Genomic DNA, 27,530 nt, shown 5'->3' on the forward strand with positions numbered 1-27,530 from the left:
ATTGTGTACATACAAGTCATCAGAGTGGGCTTGAATCTGTGTTCTACTTGCTTTGAGGGAATAGTGCCACTGTTAAGCAAAGGCTGGCAGCTATGCAAGATGATGGGATGAGACCGGGACAGTGTGATTAATTTTGAATTGTTCGATGAGCAAAATGTCAGCCTAATGTGCTGTAAGGTACAACACTTTTCCTATTTATTTCACATATACTTTGAAAGCTACTATCCTAGTTTTCAGTGCACCAAATGCTAAGACGTGCTAGCTTTGCCGTTTTCATATCAGTTGAATTCAATCTGCTTTATAAATGTCAGCAGCTCTGTTGACTTTAATTGAGACAGGACATGATTTGATCACTCAACTGTTGAGGGGGAATAAATTGTGCAACGCTGAACATTCTAAACTGTTTGCTAAGCTGTGTGGTGCCTGGTGCTCGTTTTCATTTTACATCTGTCCCATAGCAAACAAATTAAATACAATTCATTGAGACTTTCCATTGCTGCTTTTAACCAGTGTTGACTGGGAGTTCCAGTTCACTTTTGATGACTGGAATTAATACTGTGTGCCACACTTTCCACTGTTCTGTAACTCAAACCAGAATGTGGGTCAAATACTGTCCAACTACCTTAATGAACTGTGCACCAGACATAGGAGAAAAATAATCATAATGTGTACTGTTTGCACTAACTTGGTTTTATTTCATTTGGTTTGTTAGCAATCAAGTGAGAATTAATTGGCACCTTTTTCATTTAAAATAATTTCTGGAACCAATTTACCATAAACTTTGGTGAAACATGAGATTTGTACCTGCATAATATTTTCCCCAATTGTTTTAAATGATGCACCTTTAATTACAGATTGTTAAACCATTTCTACTGTGCAAAGATTGAAATTGTTATCTTCAGGCTTCTTCACAAACCCAATTTTCTTGACATCAATTCAATTCTTATCCTGGGTTAGTGTCTTAAGCTGAGCCAAACTGCTCATGATAGCATCCTGTTTGGTGTGGGAAATTAGCTTTCAACGCCATATCCAGTTTCACGGCTATCTACTTGTATCTATGTAAAATTGTCTTTCTGCCGTTGCATCAGCTCATCTGTAACAACCCTCATGTCAGTTTTATTTCTGGACTTGACTATTCTGGTGTTCCTCTGCATAAATTTAATGAAAGCCTAAAATTTGTAGTCCATACTCCTTCATGTCATATTCACCCATTCGCCCTTGCTTTCTCCATTGGCTTCTGATTAGTCAAAATTTTGAATTTAGGAATCTTTGTTTTCACATTCATCCTCATCTCTCTAATCTTCTCAAACCTCACAACCCAAGATATGTATTTCATCCATCTTAGTTCTTGGTTTTTTTTTGTGTCGCCAACAGCAGTCTTTCTTCATCTGCTTGTTCCCTAAGCACTGGAATTCTCTTCCCCAAACTTTTCCAACTTTGCCTGTTCTCTTGCCTTCTGTTAAGATGCTCCTTAAATATCTGTCTGGCCAAAACTCTTTTTTGCCACTTGTCATAACAGCTACTTGATAGAACATAGAAAATACAACGCAGTACAGGCCCTTCGGCCCTCGATGTTGCGCCGACCGAAGCCTACCTAACCTACGCTAGCCCAATAACCTCCATGTGCTTATCCAATGTCCGCTTAAATGATCATAAAGAGGGAGAGTCCACCACTGCTACTGGCAGGGCATTCCATGAACTCTCAACCCGCTGAGTAAAGAAACTTTTTTTGGCAATGTTCCTGTTGAATAACCTTTTGGAGGTATCATGATGTTAAAGATGCTATTTAAATGTAAGCAATTGTGGCAATGGGTTGCATCGTTACTACTTGTGCTAAGAGTGTGAATGTCATTTCCAAAGGAGGGTATTCATTTGTAGTTCTTGTAAGTAAAACAAATAGCCTTTGAAATTTAGAATCCTAGAAAATAGGAGCAGGAGTTGGCTAATGAATTCTTCAAACTTGCTTTGCCATTCAACATGATCATGGCTGATCATCCAACTCCGTATCCTGTTCCTGCTTTCCCCCATATCCTTTGTTCCTTTTAGCCCTAAGAACTATAGCTAGGGCACTGGATTTCATTCATTACGCTTTCATGTTCTGGTTTTACTGAATTAATTACAAGAAACCTTGGAATTCATTGCCATGTTACAAGGCTTGGAGGATCCTTGCATAGCTCTTTCTGAGAGCTGGCATTGGGCACAATCACTCCTTTAGAGTGAGAGGTCCAAGAAGCAGAAAAAGGCTCTTTGGCCCATTGAATCTGCGCTGGTCAAAAACAAGCATCTAACAAGCTTCAGGTTTCCTGTATTATGATTTTTGTGAAAACATCCTGCCAAGTTAATCTCAGATTTATTTTATTAAGAGCCCAGTTATAAACAAAATGCAGGGGTCTGTGATCTTTTTAGTTCACATTTGGTATATCTTCTATTGATTTGGTTGTGGGGGAAAAAGAAGTTGGCACAAACTAATATCGAGACATCCAGAGTAAGAGAGGTGCCTGAGGGAGGGGCTTGCATGGTATATAGTGTCCGTTTTTAAGTACAACTTGGGAAACAATCTCAAAAGATTCTGTGCTGCCATCAGATTTCTGTCTGTCTGGGTCAAGCTGACCCACCATTGTATATACAGTGTTTGGGAGTCTGCTCTAGACTTTTGTTTCTTACTTGAAGTGCTCTTTCGTGAGTATATTAGTGGGAAAAAATAAATTTGGAGCATTCATATGATAGACTTGAAGGATAATGTTATCCATCATAAGCGGGCTTCCAGGAATTTACACCAAGTTATCCTCAACTACTCGTTTAAGAGCAGAAATCAAATTTTTGAACGGGGTGTTTCTTTTCATTGTTTTGGTTGTGCAGATGCTCTTCCACCATTTAAATTTTGGTTGTATTGATCTTCCTTTTTATGGCAATTAACAATCAATTTTCAAACAATGCATTATTTATTCAAAGCACAGTAAGGCTTGAAACTCAGGAGGAATTCTTCATTGAGCTAAGACAATAGTCAAAAATATTTGACATTTTTGTCTGACCGACTATGGGGTTTGGTCCTAGACACCAGATGTGATTAGAGTTTCCAAGATGAGGCAAACTGGACATGGTTTGTGCGATGGCCAAATCACTACCTTATTTTGATGAATTTAAATTTGACGCACGTTGTACCTCCCAAATCTTAAATGTTCTGCTCCAGCAATTTCTGTGGTCTGGTATGCATATACTGCTTCTGGTTTTCCATAGAAAACTTCATATTTCTGGTGTTTTACAGGGCAGTAGGTTGCTGTTAAGGTATTTTAAAGCACAACAAACTGCAACTTGTTTATGATGCTATGTCGAGAAGAACAAAGGAAATTGTAAAACAGTCCAGATGGTTCGTTTTTAAAACAAGTGTTGCTTTGGAAAGTAATAAGTTGAACACAGTTTATATAAAAAAAAATCCTACGAACCAAAGAACAGGACTGTTTGAATTTGGAATAATTATAAGCTAAGGAAACATCCAAACATAAACTGACGAAGTTACTTCTGTGTAAATTCAGCATGTTCACCAACTTTTGCAGATGCACCACAGAAAGCATCCTGTATGGGTGCATAACGGTCTGGTGTTGCAACTGCTCTGTCCAGGACTGACAAGTTTACAGAACAGCCCAGACTATTACGGAAGACAATCTTCTCTCCGTAGACTCCATTTATACCTCTCTTTGGTGCAGAAAAACTGCCAACATCATCAAAGATCACATCCACCCTCCTAATGCTCTCCCACAACCTCTTCCATCAGGCAGAAGATACAAAAACTTGGACACAAGCACCAACAGGTTCAAGAACAGCTTTTTCCTTGCTGTTATTAGACTGATGAATAACTTCAAACGATGTTGATCTTGTTAATGTTGACCTTGCTTCACATACCACCTGTGCAGTGTAACCTGTGTGCCTCACTCTGTCTAGGTTTCCTGTGATCTGTATACAACCTTGCTTACTGTGATCTGCTTGTAAAGCTTACAAAGAAAGCTTTTCACTGTACTTAGGTACACATGACTACAATAAATCAAATCAAATGTCATATTTTAAGGAAGTATAAATGAGCAAAATTTACTAATGCCTGGAACCACAGAGGAATATTTCATTTCTGTTTAAAGGCAATTGTAAGAATTTTGAATTAGATTGTAAAGTTTCTCCATGGCTCATGAACAAGATAATATGGTATCACCATGTATAAAATGATGTGGGGAAGTGATTGAGGGTAGATGATAAAGGCAAAAAGGCATGACACCAAGTAGAAATGGTATTTGTGTGCGATAGTGAGCGAAAGTGTTGGTCAGATTACCATGTTGATAAGTTGTTGAGATGTTTGCATTCTCACGTTTTAAAGACAACTAAAATTGATAGTTTGACTGCCACCCAAAATCTCAGGACCAGTAGGGAGGATACAATAGTACCTTCAAACAGAGTGAGCCCCCCCCCCCCCCCCTACAAATCCCATCACCTGAAAGTCAAGAACATCCACCGTAATATTAGGATAGTAGTGTCAGCGTACAGAAGTGAAGTAGCTAACACTTCTGTGAAGTAGCTGGCATGCTGGAATGCATGACAAAGCAATGCTTCAGAATGGATTTCGCACATGCACAAATACTTGGCAAAATGTTTAATATGGCCTGATAAGCAAGAAGACATTTATTATAAACGATCAAGGCACTGACATGTAATCAATAGAGAAATTGAATATAGGAAGTGGTAGAATTGAAAGGGGTTAAATTTCAAGTAAAAAGATTTTGGATTGCAACTGTTAAATGCTAAGGATGGAATAATGCTCAGAAAGAATGATCCACAGGATGGGTAAAGACGAAAGGAGAGTTTTTTTTAACTTCACGCATAAAATGTTGCTGTAATTGTGGGTACCTGAATGAAACCAACGTAGAAATGAACAGCACTATGGTGATCAGTTAGTCTGTGTGGTTTTATGATATGTAATCAAGGAATTAGGGGAATTGTTTTATTTTATAAATAACAAAAAAGTTATTTAAGAATTGGTTATAAAATGTCAGTAAGATATTCCCTTCTCAAAGGGACACATTGTTTAAAAAAAAATTAGATGTTTATCAAAATAGCTTTTAGAATAGGAGTAGAAATAAGTAATTAAAAAATGCTCTGCATGCCATAAAACCAATTCAGCAGAAAAGTTGTTTGCTTTCTTTCTCTGGAAGTACACAGCCTCTGGCATCATATGGATCACTTGCATCAGACTATCATGTTGATATTGCAACTTGGTCGAGTGGAATCTGGTGTTTAGAGAGAGCAAGAAGGTGTTCTTCACCGAATATAAACAGAACTTGAGTTGGGCAAAGAGGGAGGGGACTATCTTAACCTTTTGGTACCTGCCCTGTGTTTGTTGGATAGCATGAACTACCAGCCCTGGAACTTAAGCATATTAATGAGTGCGCAGAGATGAGAACAGTTCTTCGGTGCTACAGCTTCAGGTGGAAGATGGACCAGAAGAAAAGGAAGATCTGAGGAAAGAGTTCCCTAATACTTTGGCTAGTGAGCAGGACACTACAGTGTACACGCACACTGCCCAATGTCTGTTAGGAAGACAATTGGCCAGTGCGCCTACAAAGAGTCTGGGACCTGTACAGTACAAAAGCAAAGGTTTTTAATTTGTATGCATGAGGACAGATGCACAATGAGCTGAAGTAAGGAAGAGAACATTGATGAATACAGCATGAGGGGAAGATGTTGATTGGTCAGTTTTAGCTGAAAAATTGGCAGTTAATATTTTCTGCTGCATCTTGAGGCCAAATAAGTTTCAGTCAGCACCCTCCCCTCATGTTGGACAAATTGATCTTCCCTGTCTAACTATGGTTTCTTAAATGTCAATCCTAATGGGTCCTCATAAAAAAAATTCAACTTCAAGACTATTTTTAGCTATGTTTTGAGCTATTAGACAATCCATACGGTGGTCAGTCCTTTAGTTAATGGAAAGTCATTGACACACCACATTGGCAGATGTCTTGGTAGAAGTAGGTACAAGTGGGACAGGACAACAGAATACAAAAGGAAGACAGCATATGGAGTGACTTTTACCCTTTTTAAATGGTATTGGCATAATTATAACTCATTTAGTAAATTTGTACAAGATAACTGCAACTTTATACATTTTCCTAACTTTTGTCACAACTTACCAGGAATTCACAGTTGCACAGAGGTATAGTAATCCCTGGAGCTTAAACAATACTCTCTTTTAAGATACATTCAGACAAAGCGTAAAACATTATGAACTTCCAACAAAGTTAACTATCTGTAGGTCAAAATATCTAAGTATCCATAAGTACAGCAGATGAAATGTATAGAAGGAAAGATTTTTAAAAATGTGCTGTTTGGACCATACAATTTCTTTGACTTTATTCTGATCATGTACTCTAACATATTTTTTAGTCAGAGTGTGGTGCTGGAAAAGCACAGCAGGTCAAACAGCATCCGAAGAGCAGGAAAATCGATGTTTTGGGCAGAAGCCCTTCATCGGGAATTCCTGGTGACCTGCTGTGCTTTTCCAGCACCACACATTTGACTCTAATCTCCTGCATTTGCAGTACTCACTTTCGCAATTATTGAGTACAGCCTTTATAAATTAGACACTGCTATGTAGTGTTCCTGATTGGTAATCATTAACTGTAGCTTCATTTACTCTGGAATATGCTTTCCTTGTTATTTTTTCATTCATTGGTATTTTGTATGCCAGTCATGAAAGTTTGAGAATGTGGGCTATGTACTGTGTAGCAGCTTTGACAGATGTTGGCCTGTTAGAGCTCTTCGAAAAGTCTCAATGTATATTGTTTTAAGTACTCTATCCATCTATGATGCAAATTGAACAAAAATATTTAAGGTTTTTTAAACCTACCTTACTGGCAGACTGCTTTGTGACAATGGGGAACATCCCAGAGAAACTCAATTTGAATAGAACTGTAATTTTGAACTTGCTTGGAGAGACAGTGACCCTGCAATCACATTGTCTCCACATGTTGAGGAGTGGGAAATTTTTTTAAAGAAAGGAGTACATGTAGATATAAGCAGAACATGTTGGCTTCAGTCGTTCATTTAGGAGTGACACATTAGACTTGTTAAATAGCAAAAGAAAATAGTTACTTATTTTGTCCTATACTTTAATCAAGGTATGGTGCCTCAGTGGTTGGCACTGCTGTCTCCGAGCACCAGGGACCTGGGTTCGATTCCACCCATGGCCAATTGTGTTGAGTTTGTACGTTCTCCCTGTATCCATGTGGTTTTCCTCTTTGTGCTGCGGTTTCCTCCCACAGTCCAATGATGTGCAGGTTACATGGATTGACCATGCTAACTTGCCCCATAGTGTCCAGGGATGTGCAGACTAGGTGGATTAGCCATAGGAAATGCAGAGATACGGCGGTAGATTAGGGAAGCGAGGTGGATCTAGGTGGGATACTGTTGGGAGGGTCAGTTTATATTCATTGGGCCAAATGCCCTGCTTCCATACTGTAAGGTTTCCAGTCCTGTAACATTTCCTTTCTTCACATAATCTGGAAACACTAATTTTGTTAATTTGTTTTCTGTTCTCTTGCTGGGGTGTGAGCATCACTTGCAAGGCCAGCCTTGGTAAGTGTGAATACTCCATCACAAACATTACTCGAGTCTTGGTAGACCAGTCACTGACCTGTTCTTGTAACAACCATATAAATATGGCTGGCCCTGTTCAGATTCAGCACAGTGCTAACTCAAAGGATGTTGGTGACATTGGATCTTGCAAGACCATGATTAGATTCGTGATTTGGAGATGCCGGTGTTGGACTGGGGGTGTACAAAGTTAAAAATCACACAATACCAGGTTATAGTCCAACAGGTTTAATTGGAAGCACACTAGCTTTCGGAGTGACGCTCCTTTATCAGGTGATTGTGGAGGGCTCGATCGTAACAATTTAGCCCGCATCTTTGGACTGTGGGAGGAAACCGGAGCACCCGGAGGACAAGCACGCAGACACGGGGAGAACGTGGAAACTCCACACAGTCAGTCGCCTGAGTTTGGAACTGAACCCGGGTCTTGGGCGCTGTGAGGCAGCAGTGCTAACCACTGTGCCACCGTGCATGTGTCTCAAACTTACATTTGTCATTCAGGCTTTTAAAGCATTCTCATTGATATTGGAAACTACAACTTGGAAATGATTTGTCTTCGAAGAAGCTAATTATTGAAAATAAGTGATTGTCAGCTGTTGAGACCTAATATATGTTTACTTACATTCTGTTGCTGATTTTGCTTGTAGTGCATTGATATATAAATGCCATATGATTTAAGCCTTGTGTCAACATGAAAATATTTTCACTTGGTAAAATAGCTGACCTGCAGTAGTTAGTTAATTAAGAAACACCCTTATGCATTCAGCGTTGCCTTTTGTGTTAATTGCAGGATTTACAGTTTTGTATGACTAAATAGAAATTTTCCAGCATAAGTGATTCATGACTTAATAATTAGCAAATTCAAATGCTTCAATAACATAAAATAGTAAGGATGTAATTGCAATAAAAAAGGTGCAGAAAAGATTCACCAGGATGTTGCCTGGGCTAGAGCAATTCAGCTCTGAAGAGAGGTTAGTTAGGCAGAGTTATTTTCCTTAGAGAGGGCAAAGGTAAGATGGAATCTTACTGAGGTGTACAAAGGTCTCGGGAGCTTAGATAAGGAGAAACTTTCCCCTTTAGTAGATAGATCAATAATAAGGAGTTCTTGGTTTTAAGGTAAGGAGGAGGAGTTTAGAGAGGTTCTGTGGAAAACTGTTTTCCCTTGGAGGGCTGTGGATACCTGGAATTTATTGCCTAAAGGGTAAAGGTGAGAACCTTGATACTTCAAAGAAGTATTTAGATAAGAACCTGAATGCATTTCAAGTGATGGGCAAAGAGCTTGAAAATGGGATTAGAATAGATGAATATTTTGATGATCAGCATGGACATGGAGTGCAGGGCCTCTCTCTGGTGTAAAATTTTACAACTCTCGAAAAACTTAAATAAATCTTTTTAAAAATTTTATTCCTTTTAGTGAGCAGAATAATTGCCGTAGTGAAATGCTAGTGTTAAATGGACGTTTTTATTTTTCTTAATTTTAAAATGAATCTGGTTTCTTTCACTGAAGATGCATAAAATGGATGTAAGCTGCATCTAATCAGGAGTAAGAACAGAAACATAGATGTGATGGCAGTTGAACCCAGCTTTTGTTTCTCAGGTTACCTCACCTATGTTGTGTTTTCCCTGGTGACTACTCTTCCCATTAGGTGCTTATTTTAGAGTAAGTGCACTAATTTAAACTGTTAAAAATCACACAACACCAGGTTATAGTCCAACAGGTTTAAGGGCGGCACGGTGGCACAGTGGTTAGCACTGCTGCCTCACAGCACCAGAGACCCGGGTTCAATTCCCGACTCAGGCGACTGACTGTGTGGAGTTTGCACGTTCTCCCCGTGTCTGCGTGGGTTTCCTCCGGGTGCTCCGGTTTCCTCCCACAGTCCAAAGATGTGCAGGTGAGGCGAATTGGCTATGCTAAATTGCCCATAGTGTTAGGTAAGGGGTTAATGTAGGGGTATGGGTGGGTTGCGCTTCGGCGGGTCGGTGTGGACTTGTTGGGCCGAAGGGCCTGTTTCCACACTGTAAGTCTAGGTTTAATTGGAAGCACACTAGCTTTTGGAGCGACGCTCGTTCATCAGGTGATTGTCGGGTAATTTAAACTGAGTTGCTGCTCTGAACGTACTGGTGAATATTCATTGCGTGTGGTTATTCATGTTGAACATGTTGTTGGAACATTGTTTCTAGAAAGTAAATGTCTGCTATCGGACATTTCAAGTTATGTTGCAGTATAAGTATGTCTGCCACACTGAGTAGTTTACCACAAACCAGTACATCCTGTTGTGCTCTGTTCACTTTATATATGTATTTATGCATTCAGACTACTTAAAACTATGTATCTGTGTTCAAATCAAAAGCATCAGATGGATGCAAAACCAGTTAAAGATAGCGCAGAGCAGATTATAAGGAATAGTACAGAAGCTTGAAAAGAGAATGGAACTTGCCTTAAGAGAAATATGATAAATTTTTAAATTAGGAAGAGCTAGCATTTAGACTCAATGTTTACCAGGCCTTGAGAGGCAATTGAAGTACAACAATGAATCCAGTAAATGTCATTGAGGCTGAGGCTGGGGGCGGGGAGGAGAATGTGGAGAAGAATGTCATGGGGTAGGGGTTAATGTGGCGCATCATGGTGCGCAATAAACCAGGGCTTTCAGCTTTTTCGGTATGTGGGGCTTTCAGCTGGGTGGGGTGCCTACTGTAAATTAGATGTTCTTTTATGGAAATCATCCTGAGCATTCAAAACTTCAAAGTGGCAGTATAATTGTGCAGTGGGACAGTTTAAAAAGGTTATGTAAATAAAAGCTGTAATTGCAGAAATTTAGGGTGGTAGCACTGAAGAAAGGAAATTCTAATTATTTGAACATTCTCACTGTTTGAAACTTGTCTGTTTTATTTAGCAATGCAATATTTTTTTCTTGGGTATTACTGTATTGTGTTTGAATACAGCACACCTTATTTGACACACTTCTTAATTTATTCACTTTTTTTCTTCTGGTTAATTCTTGTGTGTCGTCTTATGTGCACTCTAACTGCAAAACACTTTATAAGACTTCTGTCCAACTGATTTTAAAAAAGCTAACTCATGAAACTTTTTGAAGACCATAATTCCTACATAATTTGACTGACTCAGAGGAAAATCATGTCTCCAGACATACTTTTCCGACAATTCATGTCATTTGATTCTATGACTTTAATCAGATTGAAGATTGAAAATGTCAGCTGTGGCTCAGTTGATAGCATGCTTGCCTTTGAAACACAAGGTTCTGGATTCTAGTTTCAATCCAGACTCGAGCACCAAAGTCAAGGCTGACACTCCAGCATCATATAGAGGGAATGTTGAGCTGTTGGAGATGTCATCTATCGATTGAAGTTAAAAAAAAATCTCACAATATCAGGTTATAGTCTAACAAGTTTATTTGGCAGTACTAAATTTTAGAGCGCTGTTTCTTCATCAGGTAACTAATGATGAAGGAGCAGCACTCTGAAAGCTAGTATTTCCAAACAAACCTGTTGGACTATAACCTGGTGTTGTGTGATTTTTTTTAACTTTGTCCACCACAGTCCAACACCGGTACCTCCACATATGTGGATGAGATTTTAAATTGAGGTTCTGTCTGTCAGCTTGATGCGGATGCAAAAGACTCTGTGGTATTATTTCACAGAAGTGCAAAGGAGTCATGCATAGTGAATTGGCCAGTATTCATCCCTCAATAAACATCAGAATACACACCACAGATCATTATCATGCGACTGCCTGTGGGAGTTCACTGAGCACAAATTAGCTACTGCATTTCCTATATTACAACAGTGACTGTTTATCAGAAAGTGCTTCATTTAGCTGTAAAATGCTTTGAGTTTTCCAGTGGTCATGAGAAGCACTAAACAGAAGTTAATCTATTTTTGTAAAATTATCCAGGCAATTCCCAGGACTAGCTATTTCTACCTCCATGACATTTCCTGACTCTGGCCCTCCTCAAAATCACCTGCAGCTGAAACCCTAATTCATGCTTTATTCCAGTGCTTCCCTGGCTGGCATTTAATTATCTGTGCTCGAACATGATCCCATCCAAAATGTCTATGTACTAACTCATAACTAGTCCTCTTCACCCCCTCACACCCCCACCCCTCTTTGTTTGCTTGTCTAGATTTGCTCCTGACCTGGAAATGCCTCGGTTATGATATTCTCCTCTATTAAGTTAATTTAAGGTAAGAACCATGGTGGGAAAGTGTATTAGCATGAGTAGAGGATTGGCTAACTAATAGGAGCTAGTGAATTAGGACTAAGAGAGCATTTTCAGGATGACCGCCTGTAACTAGTGGAGTGCCACAAGAATCTGTGCTGAATTCACAATTATTTGCGGTAGATATTAATGACTTGGATGAGGGCAGGACATGTACTAATAGCCAAATTCTGTGAAGGTGGGTTGGTGAAGTTGTTACTCTTTTTTTTCTTCCATGGAGAGGAGAAGGCTGAGGAGGAAATCTGATGTAAGTTTTCAAAATAGTGAGCCTGGACAGTGGCTGGGGAGAAACTGTTCCTGCATGTAAAAAGGTAGAGAACTCGAGGGCATAGTTTGAAAATGTTCTTCTAAAGAAACAAATGAGAGGCAAGAAAAAATTCACTCGCAGTTAGGATCAGAAATGCACTGCTTGGAAATCTTTTGGAGGCAGGTTCAGTTGAGGCAATCGAGAGGGTAACTGCATGATTAAACAGAAAATTTTCTGGGCTATTGGGAAAACGTAGGAGATTGGCACAGCTGAATGTTGTCTTTCTGCAATGTACCACACTGTGGTGTGTTTGAAATTTAATTCCATATGTAGACTTTCTCAAAAATGGCACTAAGTTTTAATTAACTCTGCCAAGACTGTGTCACCAGTATAGTCAAGGACAACTATGTACTGCCTAGATAATGACTTTTTGGCCAGGAATTTGACCCAAATTTGCTTAAAGTCCATTTTAAGAAAACAAAAACTTATTTCAAGCTACTATGCATTTTGCACATTTAGACATTAAATAATGCCCCTCAACTCATGATTTCCTCTATTACAGAGGGACTTAGTCGAGTGCAGTCCCATGCAAGTGCACTCTGATGAACTATTTTGGACAGTGATCATCGCTACCCAGACAGAATATTGACATTGTTCATTTCTTTCTGAAGCTTGGCCACGTTCTTGCCGAGTTTAGTTTGGTTGACATTAACTATGTTTGCTGCTTTGTCCTCATTAGCTGCTAATGTGAAACCTAGTGTTTTGGGTCAGTCACGTAGTTCACCAAAATAGCCACTTGACACTACTCCAGTAATTCTTTCTTTAATCTGACATGGGACAAAAACACTTGTCACTTTTCCAAATACATGTTTGCCTCACTTTGTATTTTGTGCTCTGTAAAATGGGTTTACAATTCTTTCTCTTTTTACTAGCAGTGGATTAAATTATTTTAATATAATTATGCATTAGGTATTTAGAAAGTCCAACGTATTCCGTCCCCTGAAGGCACATGGATACTCAACACGCTTCAGCCTTCAGTGCTCAGACTGTTGTCTCCTTTATCTTTGAACACAACACTCAAGCCTCAATTTGCCAGAATACCTATTTATTTATGTGCCACGTGATCTCCCTTATACCCCACCACTCCAAAACACAACAATAACTCTTAATTCTGGTAGCATGACCTTCTATCACTTGACCGTTTTTGAAAATGGGGTAACTTTTCTAGCACAGCTTTCCCACCTAGATTTAAAAATTAGGAAATTGTCAGAAAAAGGAACAGGAATTAGTGAAAGCTGTCAACTCTGGAAAATACAGATGACCCTTGTTTCCCACAATGTGAGCATTGTCAGAGACTTATTTTCAAGCTCCACTAATGTCCAATAACACTTTTTTCTAGGATCCATGTGATGGTAATCTGTCTGTCTCTGTCTTCCTCTTTCAAGACCTTTTCAACACTACTACGATTGGAAGATTGGAGTCACATTTCTATATTGTGTTTCCTCTTTCTGGCCTATGAGACTTGCCTCTAATCTTGTATAAAATGCATTGGCCACAAAACTTCTTGCCAACCTTGAACCATTTTTTGCTGCAAATCTAAGTTACGTTTGACCTGGTCAGTTTGTTAGCTGCTTTTTCATGTGATATTGCACGTTGAACTTAAATTTCAAAAGAATTCCTTTAGATATATTTTACAGATTATGAGCAGTTTGAACTGCAAATCTCCCACTCTCGTGTCATTTGTGCCAACAAAATGTGCAAGTTCTTTATCGCGGGGTTTGTGTTTTTTGTTGCTTTGAATTTTGTTGCAAGTTGAAACATTGCATTGTTGAGTAACAGAACAGGCTGCCATTGAGTTTTTTTGTGAACTCTTGTGGGTTGATTTCCATATAGGCTTTTATTAATGATACTGCTCCCTGGTCAACTCTTCCACAGCTGTTTATAGTTAACCCTGATATTGATGGCAATGTCCTGAATTACTGATGTCCCGAATTACTGATGTCCCATGTCCCCATAGTGCTTTTCCTCCATAAACTCCAAGATTAAAGGTTCTTGGAAACTTCAAGCAACTTCACAAATTGTTGCTTTTTAAGTGTTTCCAGCATTACTATGGAAACATGGATTTGATAAATCTCACTTAATATGTCAAATTATAACATTTACATAAAAGAGTGCATTATGTTAATTGCTCAGACATGTTTAAATTCTGTGTGAGACGTTAAACAGCAGTGACTTGTTCATGAATTTGATCTTGTGGTCTATGAAGAAAAAATGCTATTTGCCTATTATTGCCGACCCTATTATTCCACTGTAACATTAATAAATTAGATGCAATTAGTATTTTTTTTTGTAAAAGATTTTTTTGGCAACTGATGAGCTTACAATCTTAATTTGAGGTTACAAAATTAAATAATTGGAGTGGGAAATATCCAATTTTTACCTAAAAATAGTTTGTAACAAAAATGACATCATTGAGGAAAAATGCTGACATTTATCTGGAGGAATAGGAGTTTTAACCCCAGATGGAGCCATAAATGGCATTACTAATCAGCTGAGTTTGATGAGTTAGGGTTGTTGCCTGTTTGAGTTTAGCAAGGTCAAAAATTGAGACGCCCTGTGTCTATTTTTGTCTGGCAATAACTTGCTTAATCATCTTTTGGTGCAAATCCATGTCTCATCAGCCAATCTTGGGCACATGTTGGCATGCTGAAGGTTGATCTTGGATTAATTTACCTTCCAAGTTCAAGGTGACTCTATTGAGATGAGTATGCAAGAACTTTTAGTTAAAAGTATAGCTTTTGTTTGATCTGAGTTGAAAGATAAGTTCAGATATTAAATGGAAAGCAATGTGAAACCAATATTACAGCTATATAGATTTTTAAATGCTGTGTTTATGGCTGTGCAGGACTAGTTTATTTAATAGTTAAAAGGAGAAACTTCAGGTGGACTAATACTTCTAAATTTAATAGAACACTTGCATAAATAGCTTGGTACGTTGCACCAGGAAGTATGCATTTGCTGTCAAATGCAGTTTGTTCTGCCTGAGAGAATGGGTGTTAATGCTTGTCCTCTGGAACCAGTCCAACTTAAAGGGTTTGACTAAGTGAATTTTTACTTTGTTTCAAGCTTTAACTTGTGGGAAACATCACTATCATAACCTTGTTTGGTACATACTGGCAAGAGAAACATTTCAAGATTAGCTTGAGCAGTCAAGCTTTTTAGCAAGCTAGAAGTTTTGTTTGAAGATTCTGTGAATGGTAGTCCAGTACCCACAAAGGTTAAAAAATGAGGTCTGCAGATGCTGGAGATCACAGTTGAAAATGTGTTGCTGGTTAAAGCACAGCAGGTCAGGCAGCATCCAAGGAATAGGAAATTCGACGTTTCGGGCATAAGCCCTTCATCAGGAATGAAAGGTTAGCCTGTCTGTGCTCCGTACAAATGCTGACTGGCCTGCAGTTTTTCTGCATATTCTGTTTTAGTTTGATTTCCACCATTTGCAGTTTTAGTGTTGCTTTTGTGATCACCGTTGGGAGTTGGTGGTACTTGAACCTGGGTCTTCTGGCTCAGAGGTAGAGGCACTACCCAGACACCACAAGGGCCTCTATCAATTCACTTTTTCATTCTGGTTCCAAGATTGTAGCCTCTGTGATAATTGTAGTTCAAAATATGCATTGATACGTTCATGGACTAGAACATGGATCTTGTTTCCTCAGTTACCCATCAATGCACCAGTTTAAGCCATCAGAGAAAAACTAGTTTTATTGGTATTTGTGCTAATTAATTGCTACTATTTTATTGCTGCATCACATTTCTAATGCAGCCATCTCTACCTTCAAGTATCTCTGGAAGTGTATCCCCAGATGCCTGTGAAATACATTCTTGACGTGACAGAAAATATTGTTACTACAAAGAACTGTACTATAAAGAAGGAGAACTTATCCCCATTGTTTCTGACACACCAACTTAAAAGTTGGTGAGGCAGAGACCAGCAGCTTTGAAAAAAAGATGGGAAAGTTGCTTCACCTTAACATTCAACTGGTCATTGCTTTCCTTGGGAACAGAATCTATATCATTAGCAGAGGCCTGATAGCATGTTGTATCAACATTATCATGGCTAGGAAGCTGCCACCCGCTAAAAATATATGTGAAAAAAGGCAAGGGAGATCAAAAGTGACCCAACACAGTTAGAGCTGTGGATGACTAAAGCAGCCAGGTTAGTTCAGAACTGGTAACAGTTATGTGAATTAACTTTGTCTCATCATCACAGTGATGCTGATAGGATGGAATTCAGTAGTAGGAGTAATTAGAGTCATTACAGCAAAGAGGGGCTTGTCAGCCAAACTTAATAGCTCTGTGAATACTATTTGGGTATTTACAGCCTATAAGGTAAATTAGAATAATTTGTGTAAGTGTTTGACTTGATTTAACAAATTAACATGGAAGCTTTGCATTTCTAATATTGGCTTAGCTAGTTTATCCAGTGAACAGCTGTTCCATGTGCAGCAAAAATAATCCTTGAACTTTATTGTTTCAGTTGTCTATTAGTTAATCCTGAATGTGGCCGTATTGGAAGTTCTGCAAGTGGCCTTTGTGTTGCTGCCAGAGATTTGCAAGGGTCACCACTGCTTCGTTAGATATTTGTGGAGACTGGATCAGTAAACCTGTTTGATTAAATGTTCCACTAGTATTCAAGTTGAAGGCTTTTGCATAATGATAGATAGTTTGCCAAGATATTGGATGGTGTGTGATGAAACGTACCTAAAGAGGTCATTGCCTTGAAAAAGGGATAGAATTGCCATGAAATGTCTTGTCTTATGCAGCAACATTAGTGAATTAACTTAGTTTTCCACTCTTCAAATTATTTTGAAAATCAGATTAATATTTATATAAGTCTCAGTATTATTATTTCTAAAAACTTGTGTCCTTGTGACTTGCTGTTCCAAAGAATTTCTGACCATTTTTAGTATATTTTATTCCAAAGAAATGATCTTCAAATGGATTTTTTTTTTCCTTTCTGCAAATAAGTGTTAATGAGTGATTAAAGAAAATATTTGGAATAGCCATATTTCACACACTTCATTACTAGCACAAAAATGTAATATTGTATCATTTGTCAATACTAAAATTGCTTTTCTAGAACATAGATTGTATAACATTCCAATTAGTTAGCTCTGAAAGTTCCTTAACAAATATTTGCATACATCAAAAGCTTATTACATATGTACTCTTTTTCTTAATTCAGCAAACATTCAGCAACCTGGCCCCTGTTCCCATAGTATATTCATGTTTAAATTTTTAGAATTACTATATTTAAGTTTTATCTTGGCACTTTTTCCTTCACTTGTAAATGAAAAGCAGTTTTAAGTGCTGTTCACTATAAATTACCCTTTTCTATCAAACTGACATGGTACAGATCTGCTCAGTTGCTCATAATGAGGAAAGTAGATTTAAAATGTGTGCATTGTTTGAAATTGGGATATAAGCAATTGAAGTTTTTTTAGTAGTTCCTTGAGAGAAGTTTGACTAAGCTTTGTGAATTGAGCTTCACTTCCACCCTGGTTAAATGCAGATGCAAACTGCTTTGTCATGCAATAGAACAGTATTTTATGTAGCAACCAACTCTGTTAGTTACTGTTAAACACATGACAGTCATGTGTTACAATCCCAAAAACCAGTGATTGATGGTTTATAAACAGATTTTTTGATCTCCACCCCCCCCGCCCAAAAAAAACAAAAGGAATTTAATGGTGAAATTTCAAGTTCTAGGGCTCTTACTGTAACAAATTTACTTAAAGCAACTTTGATTAAACATTACCTGACCAGCAACTAATACTCAAGTACAGAAAATTAAATCCATATTCATGCTTTACTGCAACCACTGACCCTACCCTGCATGCCAATGCAGTCTTCATAGTTTATGGTCTTTAAATAGTCCTATCCATTGTCAGCCCCAAATGAATCGCTACTACTCAAAATGAAAAGACATGTTGAGTTATCATCGAAAGGGACATCCACAGTTTTTAGAGAACTTCCAAATCGACTACAATGGACAAGTCCCACTTGATTTTTCCTCTTGTATTCACCAGCACAAGTAACTAAGAGTCTTGGGATTGCCATGAGATACACGATCTTTGACCTGAGACTGACCATTGTCCAGTGTTCTGCCTGGTGGTTTGCTGAAGACTGTGTCTTTTCCACTTGGTTAGCTAAATCCTTTTGTATCTGCAAAATGTCTTTCTGTTCAAAAACTTGAAGATTACAAGTCTATGTTCCATTAGCTCAGTTGCTCCTCCCTTTGTTTTCAGGTGCAATTGCTTTGTACCTTGCTCCCAGTAAGTCTCAACCTGGCCCCTGTTCCCATGGTAACCAGATCACTCAGGCATGTTGGCAGGCAGAGTTTAAAATAAATTGCATAACTACTTTCCATTCCTCAATTTTGCCTTTCCATGGGGTAATGTAATCTGTACGACAGTTTAGCTCGGAAGTAAAATCAAGCAACCGTTGCCTAACATACGATGAACGGCTGAGGATCCTGGGATTGTATTCGTTAGTGATCAGAAGATTGAGGGGAGATCTAATAGAAACTTACAAGATAATGCATGGCTTAGAAAGGGTGGGCATTGGGAAATGGTTTCTGTCAGGTGGGGATACTAGGACCCATGAGCACAGCCTTAGAATTAGAAGGGATCAATTTAGAATGGAAATGAGGAGACATTTCTTCAACCAGAGTGTGGTGGGCCTATAGAATTTACTGCCAGAGAGTGCAGTGGAGGCCGGGATATTAAATGTCTTCAAGGCAGAGATTGATAAATTCTTAATCTCGCAAGGAATTAAGGGATCTGGGGAGAGTGCGGGAAATCCTCATCAACCATGATTAAATGGCAGAGTGGACTTGATGGGCTGAATGGCCTTGCTTCTACTCCTATTTCTTCTTATGGACTTAGTGAAGATTTAGTTGCTGTATGTTTACTACATTATTCCCCAACATAAATGCAGTTCCCTTGGTTGCTGGAGAGCAAAGATAGGCTAACAAAGGGTGGGCTTACTGAAGATGCTTTTTGCATCCTTGGTTTGCCAGATCATTCCAAGATTTGCTTGGAAAAGTGGTTTGAAATTAATTGACCCTCTGGCATACTTTCAAAATGCTGCATCAGTAATCCAACGCTCCCTTTTATGCATGTGGTATTTTATGTTTGAAACAGTCATTTTCCCTTTTCTGGTCGACATTGTTGCATATAATTTACAAATCTTATCAAATATCATTCCGCAGTTAGCGAGTTTTGAGAAGATTTGTAGCTCAGATTGAGGTTCTGGATATAGGGCTTGCTCACTGAGCTTGCTGAATGAACCTTTTAGCTCAGCAAGCAAACCCTACATCCAGAATCTCAACCCATGCCAGAAATCTTAAAACTCGCTAACATCTATGGGCGCAATACGCTATGGCTCAAAAATGGGAAATCACTGCCATCTGTGAAAATGAATCTTCCAGCTCAGCTAGCAAACTTACATCCAGATTTGGAGATGCTGCGGTTGGACTGGGGTGTACAAAATTAAAAATCACAACACCAGGTTATAGTCCAACAGGTTTAAATGGAAGCACTAGCTTTTGGAGCGCTGCTCTTTCACAACCACCTGATGAAGGAGCGGCACTCTGAAAGCTAGTACTTCCAATTAAACCTGTTGGACTATAACCTGATGTTGTGTGATTTTTAACTTTGTATATCCAGGTTGTCCTACAGCTTTTCAAAAAGAGGTTTGCATGGTCTTCCAGGTGGACAGTGACACGGCAGAAGTTGCAGCTTGATGTTTTGTGTAAAATGAGCCTGCACACTCTCTCTGTGGCGCTATGGCTTGGGATGCCATTTGCTATGATGCAATGAACTGAGAGTACCATTTTCTTTACTTTTAAAAGTTGACAGCTGAACCATAATTTGGTAAGAACTGGTCAGTTTGATTTAAAGGGAACTTTTTGTATCACCAAACCTGTGATTTGGTGGCAAGGTAATAGTTGTTGATTCCGCAACATCTGATTGATGTGGCAGCAAATTGGAAACCTCACTGCCTCCTTTACAGACATCAGCAAGCTCAGTGAATAAAATTTAGGAACAGGAAACGTACAAATATAGAAAATGAGAGCTGAATTGGGCCATTCAGCATGGTCAAAGTTGATCCACTATCTTGATGCATACTCCCACTTTTTCCCCATACCCCTAGGCTGTTTCATCTTCTAGAAATTTACTCCCTTCTCTCTCAAACATATTCAGTGAGTTTGCCTTTATAGCTTTGTGTGGTAGGGAATTCCACAGCTTTGCCACCCTCTGGGGGAAGAACCTTCCATGTCTCAGTCCAAAGTAGCCTGCACGTATCTTGGGCCGTGATCTGCTGTCCTCCCCCACCCTCTGAAACAAAGCTAAGGGAAGCACTGTCCTTGCACCCAGTCTGTCCAGCCCTTGTGTGTTTCATAGAGAGCCTCTCCCCTTTCATTCTTCAAAATTCCAGTAAATTCACATTCATTTGACCCAATCTCTCCTTATATTACAAACCTGCCATCCCAGACATCAGTCTGATGAACCTTTGCTGGAGTCTAGCTGTAATAAATATGTCTTGGGTAAGGAAACTAAATTTGGTGGACCTCTCACTACAAGTTACTTAAATAGCCCTTTCTCATTGCAGAATATGAAATCTAGGATAACCTCGCTGTGAGTTTGGTTCCTTTTGTGTACTGGTCTAAAAATCCATCTTGTGTACATTCCAGGAATTAATCATTACAGTATAATTGTAAATGTAGCTTGCCAATTCTATATGTAGAGTAAAATTGCCCATGCTTAATGGAGCACCCTTACATCACCACCAATTTTCCATACCTCACTACTTCTGTTTGCAAACCTATAGGCATCTCCTACTAATGTTTTTCATCTTTTTTGTTTTGCTTCTTGGTTCCACCCAGACTGATTGCACATCGGGATTTCCCACGTCAATCTTTTCTCACTGTTGTACTGATTTTCATCTTTCATTAATGATACCATGTCAGCTCCTTTTCCATTTTGACTGTCCTTCATAACGATTACATATCCTTCGATGTTCAGTTCCCAGCCTTTGTACCCTGCAGACATGAATCTGTAATCACTATTAAATTATACCCTTGTACGTCTACTTGTACTGTTAATTCTACTTTGTTGCAAACGTTCTGTGCATTCGAATATAGTGCCCTTACAGTTGTCTATTTGACACTTTAACATGCCTGTTTTTGTACTCCTTCATGATTTGCTGCCCACGTTGCTTCCTCTGCCTCTGCTCTTGCTTTCTACTCTTCTACTTTTCATGTATATTTTTGTTTCTCTCTGTCTCTCTGCTCAGGTCCCAGTTTCCCCCTGCCACTCAAAATCCTCAACGACTGTACTAGTGTATGCCTCTTTGAAGACATTGGTCTCTGGTCTCTGTTCTGCTGGGGTGCAACCTTTCCAACTTGTGCAGGTACCACCGAAACTAAATTTCCATCTCCCATCCTCCGGCCATGTATGCGTTCAGTTTTTCTCCATTACTGATTTCACTCACACGTAGCAATCAGAAGATTACAATCTTTTGAGGTCCAGCTTTTTAATGTATTTCCGAGTTCCCCACATTTTGACTGTAGGTCTACACAGCTTTTTGCCTATATTGTCATTGTCCATGTTAGTATCTAGTGGTTCTTCCTCTCCCTTCAGAGTGGACTGCAGTTGCTCATTGGCTCCCTGGTGGGCAAGGATGCCAACAATTTTCATTTGCATGTGGTATGTGCAGCAGCAGAAATATTCGTTTGTTCCCTATTGACATCGAGCTTTACCAGTTGCTTTTGTGATTTGTCTATATTCTTGCAGCATCTTAAAGACATGTTTCTTCTTCCTCAGGCCATGCAGCTGAATCAATCCAAAACCAATCTTTGCATTCTCCTGAAAAAAGAACCCCACTCAAGCCGATCCCACCCCTTGTGGGTATGCCACAGTGACTCCAAATGCTGTTCCAGATTCAAAATGTAAATCCAAACCATTCTGCACGCAAAGTTGTTCTGGACACCAAAGGAGCAATTCGCAGCTGAGCAACCTTACCATGACTTAACTTTAAATTAGTTGCTTTATCTAAGCCCTTATAATGGGAACGTTACTTCGACCACTCCTCTCGATGCTGACTGCCCATCCCAGGAGGGACCTCTCCTCTTGGTGACGCTCACTACCTGTCCCGGTGTGGGAACCACTCATCTCGGTGATGCTGATTGCCTGCCTCTGGGACCGGTGACACTCACTGCCTGTCCCGGGGGGGTCCTCTTCTCTCGGTGACACTCGCTCCCTGTCCCTGGGGGGGGGGGGGACCTCTTCTCTCGGTGACACTCACTTCCTGTCCCAGGGGGACCTCTCCTCTCTGTGTCGCTCACTGCCTGTTCCGGGGGGGGGGGGGGGGGGAGGCACTCCTCTCGGTGATGCTGACTGCCTGTCCCGGGTGGGGGTAACACCCAGTATGGTCACAACCACCATCTCCAAAATGTACTCCAGTTCCCAGTGACACATGAAAGGGTCATGGAGAAGTTGCTTCACATGATCTGCTCCTTTCATGACAGAGACATCAACTGAAATCCCTGTAGATACAGGCCAGCTTTTTGTAGAAGGCAGGAAGTGACAATGCCTTGTATTTTGAGTTTCTTTCTCTTCTCCCCACCCCACACTCCCACCTTCCAATTATGGGCCACATTTTGTTTTTATTTCTTTTAAAAAAGACACACATGATTATCAGATGTAGATAGTGACTTGTTCAAATTCCCTCTTCACTGAACGGCCGGGTTGATGTATTGCATAGATCAACACTGTGGTAAATTGTGATCATCCCCTTCCCCATATCTTGATCTAGTTTCCTGTCCCATAATCTAAACTAATTCATGCAACTGTCCTTTGAAATAACTTAAGTTAACTAAAATATTGGAGTTGCATGAAACACTGGGGGCATTGAAAAAAGGATTTACATAGTTTCACTAAGTGTGTGGTTTTGTAGCGCATGATATCTGAGGAATGTAAGGTATTTGCTAGCCTCTGTTATATCAATACGTATGTGAAGATTTTTGAAGAAAAGGGTTTGAAGAACACAGTGTAAAACAAAATGTTGTTATTCTCATGCTGGCTGTGTACATATTTTTGGAGTGAACTGCATTGTTGAGTGATGGGCCTGATCCAAATTGACTTCCACCCATTACTCTACTCTACATAGGCAGTCTGTCGTCTTTTGCTCCTTTAGTTGAACAGCACAACAATCCCATTAAAGTAAGTAGCATCAAGGGATTTCGGGATCATTTCTTGAAATTTGTTTATAATGTAATGATTTCTAAATCAAATAACATTTGATACTGAAAACAGACCTGGCATACAGGACATTTAAATACCTTCTAGTTTACAGGGAAATTTGTGCTGCCTGTGATGTTGCTGAAGTTTAAAATGTATTTTGAATGTTATTGGTGTGGAGTGGAGCGTACACAGTGATTTTTCTTTATGTCTCTCTACAGTGACAAAGCCTTATTGAGTCTGTGTTTTGTTTGCAGTGTTTGATCATGACGACAAAGCGTAATTTATTTGGAAGGCTGGTGCCATGCCGCTGTCTAAGGGGAGAGGAAGAAGCTGTCACTGTGTTGGACTATTCTCACTGCAGTTTGGAGCAGGTTCCCAAAGAGATTTTCCCTTTTGATAAGACCTTGGAGGAACTTTATTTAGATGCTAACCAGATTGAAGAGCTTCCAAAGGTGAGCTGTTTTTCTTTGGGAAGGCTTTAGTTCCTGTAAACAGTGAGTATAATTCCATTCCCAGCCGCCATTTGTCGGAGAAAGCACCTCCAAAGTTACAGTACATAGTTAGAATGATTCTGTACTTGGCCCACTGCAGGTTTGTTGCAGAGGTTGTTCTGCTGCTTACTTTATTTTCATTAACATCTTTACATCAGCACTAATTCCATCCTTCAAACAGTCTACAAATACTCACCAGAAACTCAATTGATAGTCATCCACTATTTGGTTATTAGAAACTCTTTGCTCAAAATGACTATTGTCCTTAACTTTTGGTGGTTCAGCCTGGATGATTTAGTCCAATTCAGTACTGTTGCACAGTTACAGCCCAATGACGGACCACCTCATGGTATGTGTGAAAACCAATAATCTCATGAGTGAATCGTGCAACTAGGAAGAGGGAAATTCAAAATTCTCCCCAAATAGTGAAAGAATAATTTAACATGGATGAAGAAAGGGAATTTTAAAGTGGGGAAAAACGTCTCGAGGAATAGGAGCAGGAGTAAATCATGTGGACAATTGAGTCTGCTCCGTCATTGAAGACAGTTATAGTTCATTTAGAATTAAAATCCCGGGAGTAAGGAAATGGGACATTTGGCCCAACAAATCCACATCGACCTTCTGAAGAGTATCCCACCCAGACCCATTCCCTTCCACCCATTACTCTACTCTACATTTTCCCTAATAAATGCACCTAACCCCCACATCCCTGAACACTATGGGCAATTTAGCATGGCCAGTTCACCTAAACTTCACATCTTTGGATTGTGGAGCGAACTGGAGCACCCAGAGGAAACCCACACCGACATGGGGAGAATGTGCAAACTCCACACAGACAGTTGCCCAAGGCTGGAATCAAACCGGAGTCCCTGACACTGTGAGACAGCAGTTGCTAACCACTGAGCCACCGTGCCGCCCACTTCTGCTTCATATCCACTTGTCTGCTTGCTCCTTTTATGCCCAGAGAGACCAACCTTAAATATATTCAATGGTGGTATCTCTATAACCCTCCTGAGGTAGAGAATTTCAAAGATTCTTAATTCTCTATGTAAAGGAACGTCTCGATCCTAAATGATAGCCTGCTCATCCTTAGACTGTGCCTGCACACTTCAAATTTCCTGACCTGTAGAGACAACCTCTCAGCATCAATCCTGTCCAGACCCTTCAGGATCTTTTATGTTGAAATGAAGAGAGCCTTTTATAATGTACCCCATTTACTCAGCCTTTCAGCCAAGGACAAAATCCCCCTTCTTCCTTGGTACAAATTTCATCTTCCAGATGGAGACTGGATGAAATGAGTACCGTATGAGATGAGCAAAAATGAAAACCAGATACCACCAACACTGAATTCCCCACTTGTCCTTTGACCAAATGAACAATATATCACAGTTTGCACAGTACAGTCAACCACCAGGTGTTGCATCAGTCACCATTGGCTGCATTTCCTACACCTACCCTACGTCCTGCTTGTTGGTTGCTTTTCTCCATTCAAAGTATTACCTGGTTTCCAAAAACCCTGTTGATGAATGTTCATTGTCAGAGTTAAATGTAACTCATGTGATTTTTTTTGTTTGACAGGAAGACCTTTCCAATAGCTTAGAACTTGCACAGAAGCCTCCTTTTCCACCTTCCTTTTTATGCCTCTAATTTTCTCTTTTCTGTTCCCTTCTTTCCCTGGATTCGTTTCCATTTCTGATCTCAATAATTGTAGAAAGGATGTAGAGTGACTGGAGAAGATGCAAAAAGCTTTGTAAGGATGATCCTGGAACAGAGACCGTAGCTTATCAGGAAGGAGTTGAAATGTCTGGAGGTCTTTTTTTCTGTCTGGAAGAGAAGGCTCAGAGAGAACTTGATGAATGTTTTCAAGATAGAAAGTGCTTGGTAGGCGAGATGTTGACCTTTCCAATTCTAGGGAGATTAAAACTAACACAAAGATAAGATAATATCCAATAAATCCAACAAAGTGCAGGAAAAGTATTTGTGGTTAGAAAGTGGGATTGAGGGCATTTTATTTTAACAGGAACCATGCCATACATCCCTATGACTCTATAATAAAAGGATGCTAATGGGGTTCACTGACGAGGACTGGAAGAAAACTGTTGTGATGTATAAATACTGACCTGGATCAGTTGAGCTGTAAGACCTGTTCCTGTGTATTGTGTAAATTACACAGTTTCTGTAGATAGTGTAAATGGCAAAACAAAACTGTCCGATATTAAAATGCATTGTCATGTGGTTTGTGTGGTTATTTTCTCATACGAGGAACTGGTGAAACCTAACTCCTGTACAAATGTTATGTTTCTGCTATTATTAACTCAACTTATAACCGTTCAATTTGTTTGGTCATTTAAGCCTGAAATAATGTTGTATTGAAGTTGTTCGGCCGCCTGCTGAGTACTGAATGGTAGCAAAAGAAAGGCTCGATTAAGAAGACAGTTTCAGAAAGAGTTGTGCCTTTCCCAGGCCTGTCAAAATTTAGGCAGCTTGAGAGAGTCATTCTGATGATTCTGTGAAATAAAAAGTTAACCTGACGCAAGAGCAGCGCTACAAAGCTTGTGATTTCAAATAAACCTGTCGGACTACTACATGGTGTGGTGTGACTTCTGACTTTTGTCCACCCCAGTCCAACACTGGCATCTTCACGTTATTAAATGTTAGGGTGCTTTGACAGTCTGAGACTGGTTACGGTATGCAGAACTTATAAACAGAAAACTGCAACAGTGTTGGGATATGAACTCATGCTGCTGCTGCAGTTGGATTCTTTAGACACTTAGGTTGGTGCTCTCTACATGGACATTCCTTGTTTCTTTTACAAATTCTAGCTAAGAAAGATCATGCATTCAATCTTTGGTCAAGCAAAAGGTTACCTAGCAATCAGACAGGAATACATCATGGCAGAGGCAGCAAGGCCCCTTCTTTTGGAACTGTCCAAATGCTCACTTTAAGAGGAAGCAGCTAGAGTTTAAAGTCTGAAATGTAATTGCTTTATATCCAGGATTGTAAATGTGAAATTACTCAGCCCAGTAATGAAAATGGATGTAAAAGAACCTTCAAAATGCACTGAGGTAAAGGTCTGTATGGTCAGAAAAACCAAGTTGATTAGTTAACACTTAGTTTGTGTTTTAAGAGCCCCAAGAATGAAATAAACCATTGTTTAACTATACCTGGGTTTCTTGTGTATCACTATAGGTGATGCTCATACAGAAGCTTGACTGGTGGAAATTTTCCTTGTTTTTAATCTTTCAGACATGGGTTAAAGCAATGTAGTTTCCATACACATTTTGAGCTTCACTACTAAATGCTTATGTTCTGATTTCATTTTTTTTTTGCATCTTCATCTAATATAATTTCATTTCATCTTCTTGCTGTACAGCAACTGTTCAATTGCCAGTCCCTGCACAAGCTGAGCCTGCCGGATAATGATCTGACTGTTTTGCCAGCATCCATTGCAAATCTCGTCAATCTCAGGGAATTGGATGTCAGCAAGAATGGTAAGATGTTTTTGTTGTATTTTTCAAGAGTTTTAAATATCAGATGGCAGTAGTTTTTTGTAAAACAACTTGAAAGATTGTTAGAATAGCCACTAGCTTTAGGAATGGCATAGTTTTTCTGCATGATC

At 39.4% G+C, this 27,530-nt stretch overlaps 1 protein-coding gene across 9 annotated transcripts in view; it reads left to right on the forward strand.

Annotated features, from left to right (window-relative positions):
* Positions 1-27,530, forward strand: part of erbin (erbb2 interacting protein) — a 256,213-nt gene that overhangs the window by 91,591 nt on the left and 137,092 nt on the right. For all 9 annotated transcript variants that reach the window (XM_060835501.1, XM_060835530.1, XM_060835475.1 and 6 more), the window contains 2 exons: positions 23,675-23,872; positions 27,285-27,402. In XM_060835501.1, coding sequence (XP_060691484.1) covers positions 23,684-23,872; positions 27,285-27,402 — 307 coding nt within the window. In that variant the 5' untranslated portion in view covers positions 23,675-23,683. The remainder of the gene's footprint in view (positions 1-23,674; positions 23,873-27,284; positions 27,403-27,530) is intronic.

The sequence above is a fragment of the Hemiscyllium ocellatum genome, chromosome 2, assembly GCF_020745735.1.
Source record: "Hemiscyllium ocellatum isolate sHemOce1 chromosome 2, sHemOce1.pat.X.cur, whole genome shotgun sequence".
NCBI lineage: Eukaryota > Metazoa > Chordata > Chondrichthyes > Orectolobiformes > Hemiscylliidae > Hemiscyllium > Hemiscyllium ocellatum.